This window comes from Heptranchias perlo, chromosome 3, assembly GCF_035084215.1.
Source record: "Heptranchias perlo isolate sHepPer1 chromosome 3, sHepPer1.hap1, whole genome shotgun sequence".
Classification (NCBI taxonomy): Eukaryota; Metazoa; Chordata; class Chondrichthyes; order Hexanchiformes; family Hexanchidae; genus Heptranchias; species Heptranchias perlo.
In genome coordinates this window covers 94,979,392-95,006,242 of record NC_090327.1, presented here as the reverse complement: position 1 = coordinate 95,006,242, position 26,851 = coordinate 94,979,392, and the positions used below count along the sequence as shown (strand labels likewise).

At 40.5% G+C, this 26,851-nt stretch overlaps 1 protein-coding gene across 4 annotated transcripts in view; it reads left to right on the top strand.

Annotated features, from left to right (window-relative positions):
* enpp2 (ectonucleotide pyrophosphatase/phosphodiesterase 2) overlaps nucleotides 1-26,851 on the top strand; it is an 89,620-nt gene that overhangs the window by 17,890 nt on the left and 44,879 nt on the right. For all 4 annotated transcript variants that reach the window (XM_067980866.1, XM_067980856.1, XM_067980875.1 and 1 more), the window contains 4 exons: nucleotides 11,770-11,825; nucleotides 12,332-12,397; nucleotides 21,188-21,260; nucleotides 23,463-23,571. In XM_067980866.1, coding sequence (XP_067836967.1) covers nucleotides 11,770-11,825; nucleotides 12,332-12,397; nucleotides 21,188-21,260; nucleotides 23,463-23,571 — 304 coding nt within the window. The remainder of the gene's footprint in view (nucleotides 1-11,769; nucleotides 11,826-12,331; nucleotides 12,398-21,187; nucleotides 21,261-23,462; nucleotides 23,572-26,851) is intronic.

Below are 26,851 nucleotides of genomic sequence, written 5' to 3'. Positions count from 1 at the left end.
TCATTAGTCACAGTTCGCATCCATATCAAAGTATTGAGCATACATATGATCAAACAGGATTGTAAAATTTGGATGGAGAAAAGTACATCATTAGCACTTAATAGTGTAAAGACCAACACTTGACACAATGCATAATTTTCTAGAAACATTTTAATACAAAAATAAGGGATTGGCCGACATCCCATCTTCCACCCTCCATAAACTTGAGCTCATCCAAAACTCTGCTGCCCGTATCCTAACTCGCATCAAGTCCCGTTCACCCATCACCACTGTGCTCGCTGACCGACATTGGCTCCCGGTCTGGGAACACCTTGATTTTAAAATTCTTATCCTTGTTTTCAAATCCCTCCATGGCCTCTCCATTCCATATCTCTGTAACCTCCTCCAGCCCTACTAGCCTCCGCAATTTCTGCGCTCCTCCAATTCTTGCCTCTTGCGCACCCCCAATTTTAATCGCTGCACCATTGGCGGCCATGCCTTCAGCTGCCTAAGCCCTAAGCTCTGGAATTCCCTCCCTGTACCTCTCCGCCTCTCTACCTTTCTTTTCTCCTTTTAAGATGCTCCTTAAAACCTACCTCTTTGACCAACCCTTTTGGTCACCTGTTCTAATATCTCTTTATGTGACTCGAAGTCAAAATTTGTTTGATATTCGCTCCTGTGAAGCACCGTGGGCTGTTTTACTACGTTAAAGGCGCTATATAAATGCAAGTTGTTGTTATTAGGGTTACTGGTGTGAACACTTGGCCCCTTCTATGTTACTCCGTTTTGGGAGAAAAATGGCTCTTTTTAAGTACTGGTGGGAGGGGCTTCTCCTGCACTGAGGGTCCAGTGATAGGAAGTCAGTCATTTTAGGGATCTTTGATCCCATTGGCTGCTGTGCTAAGGGTGAATGTGAATATTGCACCAGTTTAGCATTCATCTGGCTTCCTGATCCTGTTGTAATTGGCTGGGGAGGCTGGAATTATCCTCTTAAATATCGGGCTGGTTTGCTCATGCTTTCTGAGTCAGGGCTGCTCATGGTTGACAATGCACAGTGGAAGGGGGCGTTGCCTTTTGAGCTGGGGCTTTCTTCTTTTGGAGAACTTTGTGTTTTTTTTGTGGCATTTTGTGTAGTGCAGCACTGGCTTGCTTTCTTCCAGTTATTGAGTTCTGTGCTGAATGATCTAGGAGATAACGCTGGATGACACCTGATTAGACTATTGGCCAGGTCGTGGTGTGGGTAAAAACCTCTTCCTTAATCGTATTCTCCTTCTTTTACTAGTTCTTCGAGTTTCTTGGTTTTCTTCCTTTTTCTCCCCCCTTTTGCAGTAGTATTAGTCCTATCTCGTTCTGAGCTGGCTGTTCTTTCTTTTGCTGCTGTAATCTTTTCTTTGTTTCCCCCTGCTCAGGCATTCTTAAAAAGAAATGCAAATTCAGCTTAATTTTTCTATCTTTTCTGTCTCTAGCCTGCTGCAGCTTTTTCCTCACTGTTTCTGTTTGATTTAGTTCTTTTACCTTACTTCTTTCCCTTTATCCTTTTACCACCTCTTCCTCTTTCAGTGATTGCAGACTGGGATGAGCCAGACTTGGGAAATCAGGGTTTCTGGAGGAGTTGGAGCTTCCATTTTTTAAATATATACTGAAAAGCTCTGGGGACACGACAGCTCTTGAGAGTAGCAGGAGATTGGGGCTGGAAAGGTTGTGACAGCAAGTCAATCAGGACCAGACTGCTAGAGGCTGAAGAAAGTCAGATCGATGTTTGATTAAAATTTTTTTTTAAAGCATTCCCCATGTTCAGCTACAGACACAAGACTTATCAGGCTGGAAAAGCATACTACTCGCCAGGGGTGGTATTTGCCTTCCGGGGTCTTGTGCAAAGGTTCGGTTTGGCGCCCCCTACGTTTTACTAGACAATGACACTAAATACTATTTACTTAATCTGGTGTCAAATCAGTTGTCTGAGCTTTGTTACCTGTTTATTTGCCAATTTTTAAAATAAAAAATAAAGACATTTGGATGAGCTGAAAATATAAGAATGATAGGAGGTAAAATGGAAACGAATGACAGCTTGGTCAGGATCTGCCTTTGCAATGGATTGGATTAATGCGTTACACATAATATTATCTTTGGGATTTATATTCCACTGTTAAACTTTAGGGATTTCTATTCTCCGTTTTTGTTCAGCACCTGGGAATTGCAGTTGTCATTTCCCAGTATGTAGAATCACTAGGATATTTTCGGTGGAATTATTAGTTAACTGGTCAGAGGAGATGGAATGTACATCAGCACAACTGATTACATGTATGGCAAGAAATAAGATTTTAAAAAAATGATTGATTTGTAACTGGGCGAAGTATTTGCTCTTGAAACTCGCCTTTGGGAGAGGAGTGGCATCTGAGAAAGGACCTTCAAAAGGCAAGGTGGAAAACAGAATTAATTGTAAGAATACTAAGATCAGAAATGTGTGGTCAGAACATGCATCGTTCTTGATTGAAAGTCGGGCTGCAATGTAGACAGTATGGGAGGGAGATGGACACAGAAGTGTTGAAACACCAGTAGAACTTTAAATACAATTGAGAAGATGGCTATTGTCAGGATCAGTCAGTGATTCCTTCACTCTGACATACATTCAAGGGCATTGGTTCATTCAGAAAATGTACCGAGTTAAAGAAAGACTTTTCATTTTTATAGTACCTTTCATGACCTCAGATCGTCCCAAAGCACTTTACAGCCAATGAGGTACTTTTTGAAGTGTAGTTACTGTTGTAATGTAGGAAACACAGTAGCCAATTTGTGCACAACAAGGTGTTCCACAAACACCAATATGATAATGACCAGATTGTGTTTTTTTTTAGTGATGTTGGTTGAGTTATAAGTATTGGCCAGGTCACCGGGGAGAACTCCCTTGCTCTTCTTCGAAATAGTGCCATGGGATCATTTATGTCCGCCTGAGAGCAGAAAGGGCCTCAGTTTAATGCCTCATCCGAAAGCCAGTACCTCCGACAGTGCAGCACTCCCTCTACTGCACTGGAGTGTCAGCCTAGATATTGTGCTCAAATCTCTGGAGTGGGAAATAATTAGGCACAAACTTACTATATTATCAGATGAGACAGGTGCCAGTTATTGATTTACTTTTTATTTGTTCAAAATAGTATGTTATCATTGTTTTGAGACATGAAAACTTACTATTTTGATTTACAAAAATGAGCTCATGTTTGAAATCAAGTAGTTAGGGAAAAGAAGATGGTTTACGCATATTCTCCCGATTTTAAATCCATCTAAAATTGTAATCCCCCAGCAAGTAAAGAAACAACAATCATTTGTATAGCGCCTTTTATGATCTCAGGATATTCCAAAGAGCTTTGCAGCAAATGAAGTAGCTAAAACGCCAATTTGCGCATAGCAAGGGTCCCACAAACGGCAATGAGATAATGACCATATAATCTGACAGGCCATGCCCACAAACTGGCCTCGGCCCCAGCTCGAAATTGTGAGATTCCGTCAATTGCACTGGTTCGGGAAGGCTCTTTGAGCTCATTTTCTTAGGCGCACAGGCACTAGTAGGTATGTTATAAAAGTTTTTTCATGAAAATTTTAAAAAATTTACTCAGAAACTGACTAGTGTACACCAATGAAACTATTAAATAGTTCAATATAGTTTTGTTTAAGTCATTTCAGTGATTTTAAATCAGGTGGAGGACTGGACACCCTTATTAAAAATGCTTATTTTTGGTGATAAACCCATTTTCAGCTGAATTAATAAAACTACACTAGGTTACCATTCTTCAATACATGAAGGAATACTTCTTTAATGGAAAAAAAAGATTACGTTCTATTACGCTGCCCGATTGCACTGGTTCACGGAAGATTTTAGGTTTGAAATTATGGAACTGCCTTTTACCGGAAAATTGAACTGTAACCTAACCAGTGCAATTTCAAGTGCATTTTGGGTACAATTTCCCAATTGTGCAGAAGTGGAAACTTGAGAGATATAATCACATTACATTGACATTGGTGAGAACTATATTCCTTTAGGCTGCTAAACCAGTGTGGGGTCTGGATGGTAAATTTGACTGTTAATTGCCAGCAAATCTTGGTCAATTAGTGCCAATTGCTAACCAGTGGTACAGAATACAAATGTTCCTTTTTGAAAGAGAATATACTATGAAATGTTAGCCTATGAAGCAATATTTATGTATGTATACTTAAAATGTGTAATTTAATTTATAAATATACAAGTGGATCTTTTGTGGGGTTACTCATGAAATTTTAAAAATAAATTTAGTATATAAATAAATAATCTTGCCACCTGCAGGGTAGATAAGTAAAGGACTAAATTTGTGCACCTCATGCACCATTCAATCTACGGATAACATGTCATAGTGACATTAATAAAGGTGTGTTGCTCACACATCGTACTTACGTAAATAAATATATGCATCTCATACACTTTTGGCACTTTCTATCTAATAGTTCCTTTTCTCAAGAGACTAATCAAACTCAATGGAATAAAGTATTACTGTGATTTAAAAAAAAATTGACTAGTGCCTGGGTATTCCTTGAAGATTTTTAGTTGAAGTTGGAGCTTATTGGGCCTATTTGCATGCTGCACAATATGCAGTGCCGAAGTCCTCGAGTTCCCTGTGCATGCCTGCGCCTCCCCCCCCGAAACACTGCCGTGGAAAGAATCCCTAGCTGTACAGTCCAGGTGCAGTTTTATGTGTTCAGCATCCAGGGAGAACCAGAAGTAAATTAATGCAGGTGGAATACATTGTAAATAATTGTTTAACACAGTGTACATTGAATTGTTAAAGGCATTTAACTTTTGATTTGAGAATGGAAAACCAAAAGCACGGTTTTTAGCTGTTCCTGGGGGTTGGGTTGGGTTGTTGTAGGTCCCTGGTGTGGGGCTGACAGTCCCTCTGCACCAGCTGGCATGCATTCTGGCACTGCCTCGGTAAGGGGCAAAAGGAAATGGAGGTTGGGCTTAGGCTGGCAGCGAGTCCAATTTGGATCGATCATTACCTGGAGCAGAGCAAAGCGGCTCAGGGTTTGAAGTAGCTGCTGCCTGGGCGGCCCTGACAGGAATATAACAACAACCCATCTCTCTTAGCATAAGCCCAATGATAGCAGCAGTGGCTCCTGGGAATTGGGAGCTGCACATTAAAGGATGGCGGGGTTCAACCATAGGGTCAGGTCCCTAACGATTATGGGGAATCAGTTGGACAGGTAGGGTTCATGAAGTATGGAGGTGCCAAGGTGTGACTTGAGACTAGGATGATCAGAGGCCCAACAGGCTGTGTTGTTCGATTTGTGGAAGATGGGAAGATAGTTCTTAGAACAAAGTTTATAGGAAAGTTTGTGATTGTCTTGTGAATTTTAAATGTTCATAGTGGGGTGGTGGATAAGTTGTCATTACTGCTGTATTTCAGATAATTTATTTAGCTAGAATGTGATTGGATTTTTAAAAATTAAAATGCAATTGGGGAGAACATTGAAATTTGTGAGAAGTTTTATATAACTTGATTGGTGAATAATGAGGCTGTAATAAAAGTAGGAAATAACTAATTAGATGGGAGAAAAACAGATACTTAAGCACCTAACCAATGAGGAAGCAAATTGACCCATGGCTTGATGGTCATGACATAGACAACTGATTTGACATATACAATAGACACAAGAAATTTAATTATAAAAATAGGGTAGTGGACGCATGGCTTACTTAAAATGAAATAATTCAACTTGGTGGTTTTGATGGCATTGCTGTATTGGTTTCTGAATATTTACAAAGCCTTGAGATAAGTTACAGCCTTAAAGTTAGCAAGGAATTTGTCATATAGTTTAAAAAAAATTATTAAATGGCGATCAGGTATGCTTACTAGCATGAAGATGCGTGATAGGGTAATAAAAATGATTGTGGTTTATAACTCAAAAGCATAAGTCATCCTGTATTACCATATATTGTTAAGTTCCATAGTAGTATCACCATTATTGTTTCCACCAGGCAATTATAGGAACATACCACTATACATGGTACACAATTTTACATATTTTATCAAATTAAACCTTAGCCTACAGTGTACTATAAGGTAGTAACAAATCAAAGAGTTATGAGGTGCTCTTGAATGGTCCCCATTTCTGGCTGCGGTTCACCTGGCACTTACCAATGCAACACCTTTCCATTTGCTTCTGCCTATAGCCCTAAACACTCCTTCCACGTGAGACAGCAATTTTCATGCACTTCCTCCAATCTGGTATACTGTATTCACAGTCTGCTCTACATTGGGAGACTAAACACAGATTTGACAATCTTTTTGTTAAGCATTACTATACTGTGCTCCTGACCTGGGCTTCCTGCTTCAACTTCCCCTTCATTCCCACTCCAATCCTTACTTCTTTGACCTACATAGACTATTTAAACCAATCTGAATTCAAACATCAAGAACATTTTTCTCCTTAGCATTCTGCAGCTCTTGGGTCTGAAAATCGACTTTAGCATCTTCAGGCCCTGACTGTTACACATCTACCTTTACCTTTTTTGCCTTTCTAATATCTTTTTGCTGCCTTACTGATATGATCTTTGTATATCATCCAGCACTTTAACCTCTTCCCAGTTTTTTAAAAACCTGTTCACAGGCTATTAAAGCCTTCAACTGGTTCTTTGTAATATTAAGCATATCTGACTCAAATTGTTCTCTTCTCCCTTTTTTGTTTTGTTTAGTCTTATAAAGGAGCTCACTTATCTTCCAGTTTCTGTCTTCAATGAAACGTGAACCTTCTCTTTTCAAATGTTGATAGACCTGCACTGGTCTTCCTGTATTTTTTATTTTTGTTTTGGATTTCTAACATTTGCAGTTTGTTCTTTTTACCTTGAGAGGTTTATTAATATCTTCTCAGCCCCTCATGCTTTGGAACCCATTGTAGATTAGGGTTATTCTTTATAATATATTGCAATTTTTGAAATGTTTCTGTGCTTGTTTTACTGTTTTCCAATTTTTGCTGGTGGGTGTGTCATGTCAGACAGCAATAGCCAGTTCACTTCTGTTTGTGTATGGTATGATTAGGTCAGAAGTGTTTGAAGAAAATAATTTTACTGGCTACAATTGAATATCACAGCTTCTAATAAAGATTTATGTTGGCAACCCAGCCCTGAGTTTGTGTCCCATTTTGATCTGCTATGGAAAGCAGACAGTGAATGCTGCCTATAGAGGCTTTCTTCCTGCATTTAAAACGTGCTCCTGAGCAGAGAGTGGTTTCTGCAGACTTCTACCCTGACTGGGAAGATCAGGAGGAAACAGGGGTCTAAAGTTGGGAGAAAATAAAAGTGTCTGTGTGGTGGGGAGGGGCAATAATCACTAAGGTTCATTTTGGATTTTATCTAGAATGACTTTCTATATCTATTATCAGATTATCTATATTCTGACATCTATAATGACTGGACCAGCCACATAAATGCCGTGGCTGCTAGAGCAGGTCAGATGTTGGGTATTCTGCAGCGAGTGGCTCACCTCCTGACACCCCAAGGCCTCTCCACCACCTAAAAGGCATAAGTTAGGAGTGTGATGGAATACTCTTCACGTGCCTGGATGGATGCAGCTGCATAGGTAGAACCAACGACATAGGTAGAACTAAGAATGAGGTTCTGCTGAGGGAGTTTGAGGTTCTAGGGTCTAAATTAATAAGCAGAACTGCAAAGGTAATAATCTCTGGATTACTACCTAAGCCACGCACAAATTGGTATAGGGTTAAACAGATCAGAGAGCTAAATGCATGGCTCAAAGAGAGGTGTGGGAGACAGGGGTTTCGATTCATGGGGCACTGGCACCAGTACTGAGGAAAGAGGGAGCTGTTCTGTTGGGACGGGCTCCACTTAAACCGGGCTGGGATCAGTGTCCTGGTGAATCGAATAACTAGGGCTGTAGATAGGGCTTTAAACTAAAAAGGTGGGGGGGGGGGGGAGGGGGGAGGGGGAAGGGGGGGAAGGGTCAGGTGAGGGGAATTTTAGAAATCAAAAGAGAAAAGTCAAGGCAACAGAGCAGTGTAGTCATTTGGGTAAAGATAAGCAGACTGTGTAGGAAGGGACAGAGAGTTTAACGGTAATAGTTCATCAGCGAATTTGATCAAAGGAGGGAAAAATGGTAAAAAGTTAAAATTAAAGCCTCTTTATCTGAATGCAAGAAACATTTGTAACAAGATAGGTGAATTAATGGCACAAATAGAGATAAATGGGTTTGATCTAATAGCCATTACAGAGACATGGGTGCAAAGTGTCAAAGGTTGGGAACTGAATATTCTAGGGTACTTGATGTTCTGAAAAGACAGGCAGAATAGAAAATTGAGGGGGCATAGCCCTGATAATAAAAGATGACATAAGGACAGTGGTGAGAAAGGATCTTAACTCAGAGGATCAGGAAGTAGAATCAGTATGGATGGAAATAAGAAATAATAAGGGTCAGAAAACACTGGTGGGAGTAGTTTCTAGGCTCCTGAACAGTAGCTATACTGTTGGACATTGTATGAATCAAGAAATAATAGGAGCTTGTAACAAAAGTAATGCAATAATCGTGGGGGACTTTAATCTTCATATAGACTGGACAAATCAAATTGGCACAGGCAGACTGGAGGACGAGTTTGTGGAATGTATTCAAGACAGTTTCCCAGAACAATATGTCATGGAACCAACCAGGGAACAGGCTACTTTAGATCTTGTATTGTGTAATGAGACAGGGTTAATTAGTAATCTCACAGTAAAGGATCCTCTGGGGAAGAGTGATCATAATATGATAGAATTTCACATTGAATTTGAGAGTGAAGTACTTAAGGCCGAAACTGGAGCCTTAAACTTAAAGCCAATCGCATAGGTATGAGGGGCAAGTTGGCTAAGGTAGATTGGAAAATTAGATTAAAAGGTAGATAAGCTATGTCAAACATTTAAAGAAATATTTCAATATCCTCAATGAATATACATTCTATTGAGAACTAAAAACTCCACAGGAAAAGTGATTCATCAGTGGCTAACTAAAGAAGTTAAGGATAATATTAGATTAAAAGAAGAGGCCTATAATGTTGCCAAGAAGAGTAGTAAGCCTGAGGATTGGGAGAGTTTTAGAAACCAGCAAAGGATGATCAAAAAATTGATAAAAAGGGAGAAAATAGAATATGAGAGTAAACTAGCAAGAAATATAAAAACGGATTGTAAGAGCTTCTACAAATATGTAAAAAGGAAGAGAGTAGTAAAAGTAAACGTTGGTCCCTTAGAGGCTGAGACCGGAGAAATTATAAAGGAGAATAAGGAAATGGCAGAGACCTTAAACAAATATTTTGTATCTGTCTTCACAGTAGAAGGCACAAAAAGCATTCCAGAAATAGTGGGGAACCAAGGGGCTAAGGAGAGTGAGGAACTTAAAGTATTATCAGTAGAGAAAAGGTACTTGAGAAACTAATGGGACTAAAAGCCGATAAATCCCCTCCACCTGATGGCCTACATCCTAGGTTCTAAAAGAAGTGGCTGCAGAGGTAGTGGATGCATAGGTTATGATCTTCCAAAATCCCTGATAACGGTCCCAGCGGATTGGAAGGTAGCAAATGTAACCCCGCTATTCAAGAAAGGAGGGAGTGGGAAAACAGGGAACTACAGGCCAGTTAGCCTGACATCAGTCGTTGGGAAAATGCTGGAATCCATTATTAAGAAAGTGGTAACAGGGCACTTAGAAAATCATGATATGATTAGGCAGAGTCAGCATGGTTTTATGAAAGGGAAATTGTGTTTGACAAATCTACTGGAATTTTTTGAGGATGTAACTAGTAGGGTAGATAAAGGGGAACCAATGGATGTAGTATATTTGGATTTTCAAAAAGCATTTGATAAGGTGCCACATAAAAGGTTGTTTTGCAAGATAAGGGCTCCTGGGGCTGGGGGTAATATATTAGCATGGATAGAGGATTGGTTAACGGACAGAAAAGAGAGAGTAGGGATAAACGGGTCATTTTCAGGTTGGTAGGCTGTAACTAGTGGAGTGCCGCAGGATCAGTGCTTGGGCCTCAGCTATTTACAATCTATATTAATGACTCAGATGAAGGGACTGAGTGTAATGTATCCAAGTTTTCTGACAAAGAAAGCTAAGTGGGAAAGTAAGTTGTGAGGAGGACACAAAGAGTGTGCAAAGGGATATAGACAGGTTAAGTGAGTGGGCAAGAAGGTGGCAGATGGAGTATAATGTGGGGAAATGTGAGGTTATTCACTTTGGTAGGAAGAATAGAAAAAGAGAATATTTTTTAAATGGTGAGAAACTATTAAATGTTCAGGAGGATCTGTGTGTCCTCATACAAGAAACACAAAAAGGTAGCATACAGGTACAGCAAGCAATTAAGAAGGCAAATAGCATGTTGGCCTTTATTGTAAGGGGGTTGGAGTACAACAGTAAGCAAATCTTACTACAATTGTACAGGGCTTTGGTGAGATCTCACCTGGAGTACTGTGTGCAGTTTTGGTCTCCTTATTCAAGGAAGGATATACTCGCCTTAGAGGCGGTGTAACCGATGTTCACTAGATTAATTTCTGGGATGAGAAGGTTCTCCTATGAGGAGAGATGGAGTTTAGAAGAATGAGAGGTGATCTCATTGAAAGATACAAGACTCTGAGGGGGCTTGACAGGGTGGATGCTGAGAGATTGTTTCCCCTGGCTGGAACGTCTAGAACTAGGGGGAATAGTCTCAGAATAAGGGGACGGCTAGAATAAGGGGACTGAAGTGAGGAGGAATTTCTTCACAGAGGGTTGTGAATCTTTGGAATTCTCTACCCCAGAGGGCCGTGGATATATTCAAAACGGAGATAGATTTTTGGACTCTAGGGGAATGAAGGGATATGGGGATCAGGCAGGAAAGTGGAATTGAGGTTGAAGATCAGCCATGGTGGAGCAGGCTCGAGGGGCCATGTGGCCTACTCCTGCTCCTATTTCTTATGTTCTTATGTTGCCTATCCAGTGAGCTACTGGGCATTAAACATTGATTAAAGACAACATCAACAGGGTGGCTGCTAAATAAACTTTATTATTGAAAACAAAGCCTTATTTTCCCCTGTATAATTTTAATGAAAAAGTAGATGTGAGTAAAAGTTGATGTAATATTGATTCATATCCCTCCAAGCTGGATTAACAAACCCAAGTGAAAATATTTGAGAAAAGCCATCTTTTGCTTCTTAAAGCCCTGTTAAACATACAGGACAAAGCAGTCTGCTTGATCAGCAGCCCATCCACCATCTTAAACATACATTCCCTCCACCACCCTGCACCATGGCTGCTGTTTGTTCAATCTACAGGATTCACTGGCAGCCAAGGCTTCTTCAACAACACCTCCCAAACCTGTGACCTCTACCACCTCGGAGGACAAGGGCAGAAGGTGCATGGGGACACCACCACCTGTGCGTTCCCCTCCAAGTCACTCACCACCCTGACTTGAAAATATATTGCCGTTGCTTCTTCATTGCTGGGTCAAAATCCTGGAAGTCCCTACCTAATGGCATTTTGGGAGAACCTTCACCACACGGACTGCAGCAGTTCAAGAAGGTGGCTCACCACCACCTTCTCAAGGGCAATTAAGAATGGGCAATAAATGCTGGCCTTGCAAGCAACGCCCATATCCCAATAATGAATTAAAAAAACTTTAGAATAAATTTAAATAATTAAAACTTACTTTTGTCATTAACTTTCCTTAATAGTATATGTTATAATAACTTTTTAAACATTTTTCCTGTACAATTTCAATCTGATTTGTTTCCCCATATCATGCTAGATCTGGATAACGACTGTCAACCAAGCAGTAAAGGCTGGCACGTTTTTCTGGCCTATGTAAGTCAGTAGTTTTATTCAATCTCTTTCAACACTCACTGTTTTAGTGAGCCAAGTGGTGACTTTAAATGTCTTATTGATTGAATAAGCCAATTAAGTAAAATCGCAGTATAGTGTCTGGATATCTGTTGGCTATAGTGTTACTGTTCTATTGCTGTATTATTTTCTGTTTTGTTAATTTAACAGGGTAAGAAAAGTTATTTGCATATTTTCAATTCTAATTGCACATACGTATTTTGCTCAAATGCTGTCTCACTTTCTCATGTGATTGCTGTTTGATTTTTGCTTCTTCCCTGACTCTTTTGTCCTAACTCGTCTGCATTACGGGTCTGCCTGTATTGTTTTGCTTGCTATGTTTTCACATATTTGCACTCACTCGCTCCTATGCCACTGTTTTCTGTTGCACAAAAAAGGACAGTGAATCATCTTTCTCTTGCATATTTAATGTCCAGTTACAGATTACAAACATTGTAAATCATGTGCTATGTATTTATTTCTGGTTGCAGTGTCATTCCCTATGAGCGACGGGTATTTACAATACTTCAATGGCTGAACTTGCCAGAAAATGAAAGGTAAATATTATTCAGTAGTAGCACTCTAAAATTAACTAGTGAGGTCTGTTACCTAACAATAACTTCATGTCTTTTAAATGGAACCAAAAATAATAAAATGTGTACTTCATAACCTTGCATCTTAAGGAACATAAAATCTCCTGCATGGCAGGTTTTGTGTCCTCATCATGAAGGCATTGTGAACCTTTTTGTGAGCAAAAGGCTATGTTTCGGTTTAACATTAATCAGTTTGTCCAAATTAATTGATTGAAAGTAACAAGATCCTCTCCTGAGTGTCTGGGGAACATTCAGTTCCCAGGGGTGAGACAAGACGCCAGGTCTCTCCCCCCTTTTCATTGCCCAAGGATTTCCTGGGGACCCAGTGGAGGGGGGTGGCTGGCGGTTGGGGGTGGGGGCGGCACGGGTGGGCTTGTGGGGTGGGCAGGGGGTTGCGGGCGGGGGAAAGAGTTCAGAGTGCTTGACCAGCGACAAGAAAGGTGGAAGGGCCCAAATGCAGGGGTACCCAGAAGGCGTTAATGGAAGCGTTTGTGTCTTGCCGTTCTCAGGTTGGAGAATCTGAGAGGAGTAAGCAACAAGCAAGGAATGCCTTTTTTTTAAAACAGATCCCCAGTGGATTCTCAAGGCTGGAGGCCTTCTGGCTGCTGTTTTTTTTCACAGCAGCCAGAGAGCTCTGCAGTTGGTGGCTATTATTGCTGCCACAGGCCTATATTTCTGCCCCATTCCTGGGCACAGCCTAATGATCTGAACTTGGGAATCCAGGCGGCTTCAGGTCATGTCAGAGTGCACTTATGATGTGTTCCATCTCACCTACACCTGGTGCAGTTGGGGGCATGAATATCTGAGCTAACTCGTCAATTCTGCAGTGTTCTGTGACGTATATTTTGGGTCAGCCACTATGTGATAAGATTTAAAAATATTTTTGGAGATTACCACTGTGAACAGTCAAAATAAGGTTGTCGTATGGCCTTACCTTGAAGCTTTCCTTTGATCTCAAAAATGTGCTTAATTTTTATAATAAACTTGTGCCTGTCTGTACATCATGACTGTGGAGCAATTAATCAGTTTTCTTTTTCCTCATTGGTTTAAGTCTTTAGGTCTTCAAGTTTCATTCCTTTCTGATTGAGTATTTTCTATTTATATTATTCATCAATCATATTATGAAAAGCCTCTCATCGGCACAGCCAACCAAAAATATTCCTACCTAATTCTACCAAATAAATTCAAATTAGTTCACCTTCTGATGTTTCTTTATCTACTTTCTGATCCCAAGAACTACTTCCCAGATGCATTCCCCAACAAGGTTACCGTGACTCACTGACTCCTGGGGGTAATTTTAACCCCCAAGAACAGGTGGATAGTAAAAATAGTTGAATTCTTCAGCGGGACCTCATCCCGGCTCCAATGTGCTCACTTCCGGGTTTAAACCAGGCGCGTTAAGATGTGCGCGAGCAACAGAAATCTGGAAGTCCCTTCCCCAATTAAAGCTGGTGGGCCGATACTTAGAGGCATTGTACCTCATCGAGATACCTGAGGCACTTAGTTTTTTGTGTATTAGAAATGTAAAACGAATTGAACCTTACCTGTCCGGGTTTCCCTTCACTTCTGATTCACGTCAGGTGAAAGCAGGTGAGAAGGGCCGGATCCATGGGGTGAGTGCCTTTATTGCTCTGCTCGTGAGCCAGGATGAGCAGGACAACTTCATCCATACCCAATAAGCTCACCTGGTGCGACAAGACTCCTGTGATCGGCTGACCCTGCCCCACCCCCGCCACCGATCTTTTCCAAGGCCCACCCGACGCCGTCCACTCCTCCCGCCCCCCCCCCCCCCGGATTTCCTCCATGTCCCACAATCTCTCTCCTTCCTCTCCGATTCGTGGCTCCTTTCCCTCCAGACATGCGCTCAGCCTCTCAGTCTGACTGCCCGGCATGTGGGAAACCCTGAAGCACAAATACTTACCTTCAATTGAGTTGCGATGGCAGAATGTGATGCACTCACTTGACTTCCAGGTTCCCCACATGAATAGCTACGTATGCGCTGGGATCCCAGCTCTGAGCTAAAATTATGCCCCTGATCTCTCCATGCGAATTCTTTTGCTCCAGATTATTGTCTCTAAAAGTTTCCCCACCACTGACGTTGGGCTGACTGGCCTGTAATTGCCGGGTTTATCCCTCTCCCCTTTTTGAATGGGTGTGACATTTTCAATCCTCCAGTCTTCTGGCACCGCCCTCATATCTAAGGAGGATTGGAAGATTGTGGCCAGAGCCTCTGCAATTTCCACCCTTAATTCCCTCGCTAACCTAGGATGCAACCTACCTGGACTGGGTGACTTTTCTACTTTGAGTACTGCCAACCTTTCAAGAACTCCACTTTATCTATTTTTATCCTATCCAATATCATTACTACCGCCTCCTTTACTGCTACATTGGCAGCATTCTTTTTAGTGAAGACAGATGCGAAGTATTCATTTAGTGCCTCAGCCATACCCTCTGCCTCCACAAGAAGATCTTTTTTGTCCCTCGTCGGCCCCACCCTTCCTTTGACTACCTTTTTATTATTTATAAGTTTGTAAAAGACTTACGGGTTCACTTTTATGTTAGCCGCTAATCTATTCTCATACTCCCTCTTTGCCCCATTTATTTCCTTTTTTTAGATCTTCTCTGTACTTTCGGTATTCAGCCTGGTTCTCTACTGTATTATGAACCGTACATTTGTCATAAGCCTCCTTTTTCTGTTTCATTTAATCTCTACATCTTTAGTCACCCAGGGGACTCTAGATTTGGATGTCCTTCCTTTCCCCCTCATGGGAATGTGTCTACTCTATACCTGAACCATCTCCACCTTGAAGGCCTCGCATTGTTCAATTATTGTTTTGCCTACCAATTTTTGATTCCAACCCACCAGGGCAAGATCCCTTTTTTAACGCACTGAAATTAGCCCTCCTCCAGTTGAGTATTTTTACACTTTTTTTTCATTCATTCATGGGGTGTGGGCATCGCTGGCAAGGCCAGCATTTATTGTCTATCCCTAATTGCCCTTGGGAAGATGGTAGTGAGCCGCTTTTTTGAACCGCTGCAGTCCAGGTAGTGAACATACTCCCATACTTAATTGTTCCTTGTCCTTTTCCATAACTATTCTAAGCCTAATAATATTATGATCACTGTGCCCTCAATGCTCCACTTGCCCCACTTCATTCCCTAGAACTAGATCCAGCGCTGCTTCCTTCCTCATTGAGCTGGAAACACACTGATCAAAAAAGTTCTTTTGTATACGTTTCAGGAATTCCTCCCCCTCTTTGCCCTTTACACTGTTACTATCTCAGTCTATATTTCGATAATTGAAGTCCCCCATTATCACTACTCCATAGTTCTTGCTTCTTTCTGTAATTTGTTTGCAAATTTGCTCCTCTATCTCCTTCCCACTATTTGGTGGCCTACAATATACACCTAGTAGCGTAATAGCTCCTGTATTGTTTCTTAATTTTAACCAAATAGATTCTGTCTTTGACCCCGCAACTACATCATCTCTTTCCAGTGCTATAATAGTTTCTTTGATCGATATTGCAACCCCCCCTTATTTCTTTCCTTGCCTATCTTTTCTGACTACCATGTAGCCAAGAATAATAAGGACCCAATCTTCCCCCTTTGAGCCAGGTCTCTGTTATTGCGGCTATATCATAGTCCCATGTGCTGACTTATGCCTGCAGCTCCCAAACCTTATTTAGCACTCTACTTGCATTTACGCACATGCACTCCAAACTCATGTTAGACTGCCTCGTATTTGCCCCCTGTTTGATCCCTTCTATTTCTGAGCTATTCTTTATTCTTGTGCTATTTGTCTCTCCCAGTCCTCTGTGCACCTTGTTTCTCCTTTCTAATGTTTTATTCTGATGCCCATCTGCCTGGCAAATTTGTTTAAACCCTCCCCCTCAGCACTAGTTAACCTCCCCACGAGGACATTGGTCCCAGCTCTGTTGAGGTGCAACCTGCCTGGCTTGTACAAGTCTCTCCTGCCCCAGAACTGGTCCCCATGCCCCAGGAATCTGAAGCCCTCCCTCCTGCACCATTTCCCCAGCCACACCTTAACATGTCTTATCCTACTATTCTTATACTCATTTGCACGTGGCACAGGGAGTAATCCAGAGGTTACTCCCTTTTGAGGTCCTGCTTTTTAACTTCCTCCCTAGCTCCTGAAACTCTGACTGCAGGACTTCATCCCTTTTCCTTCCTATGTCATTGGTTCTCACATGGACCACGACTCCTGGCTCGTCCCCTTCCACCCAGAGTGTGAGTTTCTAAGTACCCAGTCAAGACTGGAAGGCTGGAGTGAGATCCTATTGGGGAATATGGGAGTGGGAGAGAAAGAGAAAGACCTTTTGAGTAGGAGCGAGAAGACTGAGGGACACACACCCTATTATTGTTGGAGGTGGAGAAAGTGAACCTACGGAAGGGGGCGACCCTGTCTTATGGGTAGTGCAGGAAGAGGGAGAGCGAGGGAAAACCTCTTGTGAAAGTGGCATCTCTATCTGCTGGGAATAGGAGGGATAGTTGTTGTGGACTTATAAAAACATTGTTGGGTAAATTTTATGAGACTTCACTTCTGGCTTGCAGCCTTGCTTGATGCAACGCAGATTGGACAAACGGGCATGGAGTCAGCGAGCTCAATTTGTGCCACACCTGATTGTCTGTCTGATTATGAAAATGAATGATTAAAAAAAATGGGAGTACAATGAGTCAAACATGTTTATGTCCACAACCAATTATCCGTTCTCATGTTAAAATTTGCTTGTTCACTTTTTCACTCACCATGCACAGTGCCATGGGGGAGGTGTTAATCAGTTTCTAAAAATAATCTCCAACGATGGATCAAAAAAATCAAAACTTTATTTTTGGAAGTAATTGATTCCAACAAACTGCATTTTAAGAGCAAAGTGTTGCAGTTACCTTCAAGGAAGAATCTAAACTTACACGGCAGGTGTGGAGAAGGGCTAGATTTGAAACTAGAGAAGGAGAATGGCATTAATAAAGCTGTTGGAATAGCAGCAGAAGGGTTAGCTGAATAAATAGTGAGAAAATATTATCAGTGGAAAAAAATAAAGAAAGAAGCTGTTATATAGTGAGACATTAAGAAATGGGTAAGAGATATTAAAAAAAACACCCAAGAAATCCAGAAAAAAGAATGTCAATGTTCCAGAAAATTGGAGGCAGGATTGAATGGAATCAATGTGAATGAACACAGCATCCAGAACAACATTGCCGAATTAAAGGCATTAATAACTATGGAGGAAAATTATATAGTAGGTATTATGGAGTCATGGCTTAGATTTGGACAGGACTTGGAACTTAATATTCCTGATTATAACATTTTCAGTAAAGACAAGGAGGGGAAAAAGGGGGAATAGGTGACTGTTAGTGAAGGTTCTAGCACAGAGCCAGAATGAAAGGATGTCCTGGAGGGTTGTGTTAAGACAATACAGTTAAGAAACAGGAAGGGGAATGGTACAGTGTTTGGTGTGCATTACAGGCCACCAAATAGTGAGATGAGATTGGGGTAGAGATCTAAAGACAGTTCATGCTGATGTGTAATAAAAAAGGGGAAATAATACTGGGTGGTTTTAACTATCCCAAAATGGACTGGAAGAAAGGCAATGCATGTGACCTAAATGGGGAACACTTTTAAGATGTATCCAGGATTGCTACCTAGATCAGCATGTTTCTAGTCCAACAAGGAAAGAAACATTGCTTGATTTAGTTCTGGGGAATGAAGTAGGGTGTAAATAACTGCTTTGAGGGTAGGGGAATAATTGGGAAATAGTGACAACAACATAGTTAGATTTAATGTAAATGTAGAAAAAGATAATGCAGAGTCAAAGGTAAGTGCTGGACTAGAAAAAGGCAACATTCAGTGAGATAAGAAGGCACCTAGCCCAAATTAGCTGGGCAGAAAAGTTAGCAATAGGTTGAAGGACCACCAGTGGGAAATATCCAAATAAGAGATGGATATAATACAAAATAAATATGTTCCTGTAAGGTGAAAAGGGAATGCATAAAAGAATAGAGTTCCATGGATAGAGAGATTAAAACTAAATTGAAACTTAAAATGGAAGCATATAATAAAGTTATGGCTAATAACATTAAATAAAATCATGAGGAATGTAGACAGAGCAATGGGGAGTTGAAAATGGAGTTTTGAAGGGTTAAAAGGGTATATGAAAAAAGGCTAGCAGATAATACAAAAGGAAATAGATATAAGGAAGGACTTCAGATACTGGGACTAATTCTACCAGAGCAAAGAAGGCTAAAATGAGATTTAATAGAGGGCTTTTTAAACTTAAAATGATGAAGGATTTTCATAGCATGAATAGGGAAAGATTTTTCCTCTGGTTGGGGAGCAATTGACAAAGGCTCATCAATTTAAAATTCTTACTGAGAGTGAGGGGCAAATTTAGGAGAAATGTCTTTACATATAGGGTTATTGAAATATGGAGTGCTTTTGTCACAAGGAGGGGTTGAGGCAGCTTTTATTGTATCCTTTAAGGGAAAATTGGATAAATATTTGAAGCAGAGGGAGACACGTGGCTACAGGGAGTGAGTAGGCAAGTGGGATTAGTTTTGGATTGCTCTAGCAAAGAGCAGCACAGATGTGATGGACTGAATGGCCTCTTTCTGTCTTATAAAATTCTAGGTTCTCCAGTTCCACCTCACGCTTTGTACAACCAACTATTTGTGACCATCTCTTCTTGAACACTTAACTGTTGTCAATTCTTTCTCATAAAGTGGAAATTTTGATAACTCACCTATCACTCACGCTGCTAACATGAGTGGCGGTGCAGTAAACAATGCCAACATAAGCAGAATCAGACTGGCCATTGGAGGTGACCATGTCTTCTGGACGGCAGCAGACTGAGCGGTACAACTAATCCGTTTTTTAAAAAAAAGTGAAGCAGTTCTGCATTGCCTGGCCTGTCCAGGCTTTCGTCAGCCATAGAAGACGGTACAATGTGGAATCCACTCAAAAATAACTCCACATGCCAAAACTTGTACAGGCATGTTTTTTTGTTGTTGTTTTGGCTGCTGTTAGAATCTGACCCACAATGTAAATTCTGTGATTTCTCTCGCACCTTGAATTTAAGTTGGTATTGCGGAATCACTTTTTAAAGTGGTTCTGTGATACAAATACTCCATAAATTAGAAGACCTCAAATATTGATCAATGCAGTGCCTTTATTCATTTATTAATTACTGTATTTATAGTAATAAATAGCTGTTTCCCCCCTCAAAATGTTGTGTTGGTTAGTGGGATCAAACAGCGGGTTGCAGTAAGTGACTTCAGTTTATCTGAGTTTATCTTTATATAATGCAATGCGTCCATGTGTGCACAAAGTAATTCAGTTGCATCCACATAGGGAAGAATCTTTCCCACTAAAATATGTTTTCAGACCCTGGTGTAAGAATTCTTTTGTGCAGCAACATTGTAAATGAGTTTGTGAAGATTTCCTCTGTTCAGCACTTAGTGAAATCATCATCACATTCCAAAAGATCATGTTTATGATTTTATTAGAAACAGTGAACAAGGAAATCTTCGCTAACATGTTGACTATTTCGTTATGTACAATGACCAGAAGAAATTTTATCCCGACATTTGTTCGAATTTTCAATTTCTTATCCTCTTTTTAAGGGAAGTGTGTATTATGATAATGATGTGATGCTTTTCATCTGCTTATGTTCTTCCTCAGGATATGTGCACTTTTTGCCTTGCTGTGCAAACCATTATTTTTCAGTATCATGTGTTTGTTGCACTTTTTTGTTTGGTTACAGATACCAATAAAAAAGTCCCGATTACATTGATTAAATTATTGTTTTACCATTAAGTTCTCTTCTCTCCACCCAACAAACGTAATGGTAAAAAACAGAAAATACTGGAAATGCACAGCAGATCTGTCAGCATATGTAAAGGGAAAAGGCAGACCGTGATCTTTCAGGTGTTTACCCTGTTCTGATGAAGGGTCCACACCCAAAACGCCCATCTTGTGTTTTTTTCCCCCCTTTTTCTTGAAGAACTAGTGATACTTGGGTTAGTTTAAGGCATGGGGTTTCAAACTGGGGTCCTCAGATCATAGATAGTCCACAAGGGATCCCTATGGTCATCAGATATCTGTCACTGGATTGCTGTGTTTTTCTGTACTTGTTGACTTACGAGCACTTTATTTCTGTCCCTGTCCACTAATAAAAAAAAATGTTTTCTGCAGTGGCAGCAGTGTTCCTTTTGGTAGCTGACATTGACTTTCAGAGTTTGGGCAAGGGCTTCTCAGGGGTTGGGGGTGGGGGGTGGTCAATACTTGCAGGGAGTGTATCAGTTTTTGCAGGGCTTCCACTGTGAAAATATTTGAAAGCCCTCTGTTTAAGAGAAGCAGCACAAAGATGAAAAGTATATATATGCACTGGACATGTGATTTGAATATATAATTGTAAATGTTGTTCATTTAACAAAGGTAAGTGGCATGAATTCTTTTGAATGAAAATCAGAAGAATTTATTAAATTTAGCACAATTCAAATATATGTGCCTTTATGCTTTTTTTTCCCCCACCTGAGATGGGGACAGAGAGCTAAGGTAGAATGTGGTATAAGAGATCAATAACTGGGTAATTGAAGTGAATAGAAACTGAAATATCCAACAACTTCCTGTCAAAACATTTGGCAGAAACTCCTCTAGTAAAGAAAGGACACAGGTTTCCCTGTGTGCCTAATTCAACAAACAGAAATACTCAATCTTAACAATTGCTTCAATTTCAGGCCCTACATCTATGCCTTCTACTCTGAACAGCCAGATGGTTACGGTCACAGATATGGGCCATTCAGCTCAGAGGTTCGTAAAGCACATTAGTATTAAGCTGGGGCACTGATAGAGCCTAACCCTCCCATATGTACAACACCTGGTGCTGCTGTTAGAAGTTAACTGCTAATGTCAACCAGATGTTGTTGCTACTTTTTTGAAAAAAGCCTTTTTGTTCTTGCTTGTTCTGTGGTAGATTCTAAAGGTCCAGACAGGAAAAAAAGATAATGAGCTGAAATAAATACAGAAAGTTCTTAAGATTGCTGAACATGTATGTCAGTTTGAGAATGAACTAACGTTAATGCAGCCATGGTTCTGAATGTGTTAAAATAACTTTAAAAAAAACACGTAATCTCTTATTTAATGCAATGTAATGCTCCACTTTGATGATTAAATATCGTGCTGTATTTTTGCAACATGTTTGATGCATCTTGTTTTACTTATGGATTATTAGGCCAAGAAGGACTTCACACTCCTCTTAGCTGGGGATAGTAGGGATTCATACTACTTTAGAATAGGTGGGGATTTTCAAACGCTGGTTGCCCGTTTCTCACCTGAAAAACCGGCAGCCAGCAACTGAAAATCGGGGGTGAGGGAAGTCACCTTGGCCAGTCCATTGACACTCAAGGCCCGCCTGATGCAATTCTCAAGTGGACCTTTTTTTTCCTTTTTAAAAAAAAATAAAAGTTATAACAAATTTAAGTGGCTAGCTCCTGATCAAATTAGCCCAACTTCTACATTTTCTAAGGCTGGATGTGAACACTATATAAGAAAGAATGAAAAAAACTTTCATTTATATAGTACCTTTTTATGACCTCAGGACATCCCAAGGGGCTTCACAGGCAATGAAGTATTTTTGAATTGTAGACACTGTTGTACTGAGGGAAACATGGCAGCCAATTTACACACAACAAGGTCCCATAAACAACAATGAGGTAAATGACTGGAAAATCCCGTGTTGATTGAGGGATAAATGTTGGCAAGGACACCAGGAGAACTTTTCTGCTCTTCTTTGAATATGCTGTGGGTTCTTTACCATCCACCTGAGAGGGCAGATGGGGCAGTGCAGTACTGAGGGAGTGCTGCACTGTCGGAGATGCCATCTTTCAGATGAGATGTTCAACCAAGGTATGTCTGCCTATTCAAGTGGGTATAAAAGATCACGTCACACTATTTGAAGAAGAGCATAGGTATTCTCCCGCTGTCCTGGCCAACATTTATTCATCGACCAAAACCATTAAAACAGTTTAATTGGTCATTTATCTCATTGTCATTTGTGGGACCTTGCTGTGCACAAATTGGCTGCTGTGTTTCCCTACAGCAGTGATTACATTTCAAAAGTAATTTGTTGGCTGTGAAGCTCTTTGAGATGTCCTGGACAGTGGGACAATTACCTGCTCTTCTTTGAACAGGTTATCAAATCTTTAACATTCACCTGAACCATTGGAGCAGACTTGGTTTAAAGTCTCATCTTTAAATTCAGTGCAGCTGCAGTATATATGATAAAATTGTATGATCTAGTGCTCCTGGTGTAGAGCCACGTGTGGTGGGAGTGCATATTGGAAATTCGGGTGAGCCTGATTCATGGTTTGCAAGATTTTCTGTTCATTAATATTGGTACTCTTCCTATCTAGTAGTTCTGTTCAGTTGTGGGTGAATATGGAGGAGATTTGGTCAGCCCTGATCGGATGTATTTTTTACATAAAAATATGAAAGGAGATCCACACGTTAAAAGGAACAATACATCTTATTTTAAAATATTACTTTTTCCAACCTTAAAATATTACTTCTTCCACCGTATTAATGATTCTTCCAACAACACTCCCAAATTAAACCTTACAACTCCGTTAAAATTTCCAGGATACAATAAATGAAGTTATTTTTCAGACAGTTTCTTTGTCCACTTCCCCGCTTTGGTTCCAGATCAAACAGTGTATTTTGTGTAAAACTAATAAGAAACCCAAAGGCAAGAAATGTGATGAATTTGTACTGCAATGCTGCTTTATAGTTTAGATACATTTAGCATGTTTAAAAGTCTGATCGTTTAAAATGGATGATGAGTGTATTTTGGTAAACGGTAAGAATCAAGTAAACTTTAACCTCTTTGGTTATGTAAAGGTAAAATTAAGTTATATTAAATAGTGGATTGGCTTATGATGTAGCCTTGTAAAGTAATTAAAAGGAAGCAAATGGTTTCTTTTAGCAGTTTTTCTTTGTTTCTGTTTAAATGTTTAGGTGACTGAAGCTCTTCGAACAACTGACAGAATTGTAGGGCAGTTGATGGATGGACTCAAACAAATGAATCTGCACCGTTGTGTCAACATCATCTTCCTTGGAGATCATGGTAAGATGTTGTATCAGCTGAACTTCTGGGTGCTGAAATTCTTATTTTCCCAAAAAATGGCAGAGATGTCTTTTTTTTGTCGAGGTTAATGAACGACTAATCGAATTGCAGCAATAAACATTCTTGAAATGTATGATTCCTGAGATTGCAATTTCATTAGCGGTTTAAAAAAAATTGAAACAGCCAATCTTGAGGCACCTGCCATAAAGATCCGTTAACACTTCTCAAGCAGCCAATGAGTCACTTAATTTGTAAAATGCGTTAATCCAGTTGTGGAGTGCACAATTGTACTAGTGAAATAGCTCAACAGCAACAGTTAATCACATTTAAGTGATGGTGCACTTCAAGTTCTCGTTAACCCTGTAACAGATCTTTGTAACAATTTTTTATGGTGGGGGAGGATGGCCCACCAAGTCTGCAAATAATGCGACATCATGGGAGTGTGTAGTCAGATGGCGAACGTTGTGTCAAAATCCAAAAGGGTTTTGAAGTCGGGAAAACAAAAATTACTTGATTACAAGAGCACAAAGGTAAGGCATGAATATCACTGCAAAGTAACAGGATACGATGGCCCAGAATTTGTTGGAGTGGGGCATCTCACAGTTAAACTTTTTCCCTCACCCTTCAGCTCCGAAATTTTTTGCACAGCAAGTTGCTGGAAGTGCAAGCTGATAACAGCGTGGGGATGGCAACAGGGCATCTGGTGAACAACAGGACCAACAGCCAATCACCTTAACCAATGAGATTTAAGGATTGAGAAAGAAACTGAGAAGGAAATAGTGTGAATTGGAGTCAAATCAGGTACAGAAAGAGAAATAAAGGGAGGGAAAGAAAGATTGAATTAAGAGAGAGAGAGAAAAGAGAGACACAAAGGAAAAGTAAGAAAAAAAAGTTAAAACATTTAAAATTTAAAAAATCTCTAATAACAGTTTGCTACCTGTAGGAATGAGACTCCACAGTTTCAGTTGTTCCCTTTCTGGACTGGAGAGCGAGTGGCATTGCAGGAACATAAATCTCATCATTTAAAAAGGTACTTACACAGTTGAGCAGTAGCCCTAACTTTCTGTGGTGAGTTTAATTGGCAATTAATGTGCAAATTTAAGACAGCAAAAAGTAACTAAAGGATTGATTAAGAAAGGGAAGATAGATTATGAAAATAAATTAGCAAAAAATATAAAAACGGATAGCAAGAGTTTCTATAGTTATATAAAAAGAAAAAGGGTGGCTAAGGCAAACGTAGGTCCCTTAGAGGATGAGACCGGGAAATTAATGTTGGGAAACATGGAGATGGCAAAAATGCTGAACAAATATTTTGTTTCAGTCTTTACGGTAGAGGACACTAAGACTATCCCAACACTGGACAAACAGGGGGCTCTGGGGGGAGGAGCTAAATACGATTAAAATCACTAAGGAATTGGTACTCAGTAAATTAATGGGACTCAAGGCGGATAAATCCCCTGGACCTGATGGCTTACATCCTAGGGTCTTGAGGGAAGTGGCAGTAGGGATTGTGGATGTTTTGGTAATAATTTTCCAAAATTCTCTGGACTCGTCAAAGGTCCCGGCAGATTGGAAAACTGCTAATGTAACACCCTTATTTAAAAAGGGTAGTAGGCAGAAGGCTGGAAATTATAGACCAGTTAGCCTAACATCTGTGGTGGGTAAAATTTTGGAGTCTATTATTAAGGAGACAGTGGCGGAACATTTAGATAAACATAATTTAATAGGACAAAGTCAGCATGGCTTTACGAAGGGGAAGTCATGTCTGACAAATTTGCTTGAGTTCTTTGAGGACATAACGTACAGGGTGGATAAAGGGGAACCAGTGGACGTAGTGTATTTAGACTTCCAGAAGGCATTCGACAAGGTGCCACATAAAAGATTATTGCTCAAGATAAAGAATCACTGGATTGGGGGTAATATTCTGGCATGGGTGGAGGATTGGTTATCTAACAGGAAGCAGAGAGTTGGGATAAATGGTTCATTCTCGGACTGGCAACCAGTAGTCAGTGGTGTTCCGCAGGGGTCGGTGCTGGGTCCCCAACTCTTTACAATCTATATTAACGATTTGGAGGAGGGGACCGAGTGTAACATATCAAAGTTTGCAGATGATACAAAGATGGGAGGGAAAGTGGAGAGTGAGGAGGACATAAAAAACCTACAGGGGGATATAGACAGGCTGGGTGAGTGGGCGGAGATTTGGCAGATGCAATACAATATTGGAAAATGTGAGGTTATGCACTTTGGCAGGAAAAAACAGAGAGCAAGTTATTATCTTAATGGCGAGAAACTGGAAAGTACTGCAGTACAAAGGGATCTGGGGGTCCTAGTGCAAGAAAATCAAAAGGTTAGTATGCAGGTGCAGCAGGTGATCAAGAAGGCCAACGGAGTGTTGGCTTTTATTGCTCGGGGGGATAGAATATAAAAACAGGGAGGTATTGCTGCAGTTATATAAGATATTGGTGAGACTGCACCTGGAATACTGCATACAGTTTTGGTGTCCATACTTAAGAAAAGACATACTTGCTCTCGAGGCAGTACAAAGAAGGTTCACTCGGTTAATCCTGGGAATGAGGGGGCGGACATATGAGGAGAGGTTGAGTAGATTGGGACTCTACTCATTGGAGTTCAGAAGAATGAGAGGCGATCTTATTGAAACATATAAGATTGTGAAGGGGCTTGATCGGGTGGATGCGGTAAGGATGTTCCCAAGGATGGGTGAAACTAGAACTAGGGGCATAATCTTAGAATAAGGGGCTGCTCTTTCAAAACTGAGATGAGGAGAAACTTCTTCATTCAGAGGGTAGTAGGTCTGTGGAATTTGCTGCCCCAGGAATCTGTGGAAGTGACATCATTAAATAAATTTAAAACAGAAATAGACAGTTTCCTAGAAGTAAAGGGAATTAGGGGTTACGGGGAGCGGGCAGGAAATTGGACATGAATTTAGATTTGAGGTTAGGATCAGATCAGCCATGATCTTATTGAATGGCGGAGCAGGCTCGAGGGGCTGATTGGCCTACTCCTGCTCCTATTTCTTATGTTCTTATGTTCAAATGCAGCAATTTCTTAAAACTTACAGGGAGATTGAGGCCGAGCTGCCGTTTTCGTGAGGCTAACAGTGGAGCAGCACAAATCGTCCAGCAACTTATGGCGATTCGCAATTCACGGGGTGTCTCTTCCTCGCCACAAGTTGCTGGACGATTTATACACTAGTACTGGTGTGTGCATTAAACTCACCGTTTTGGCAGCAAATTCTGGCCCATTATATACGCGCACGATA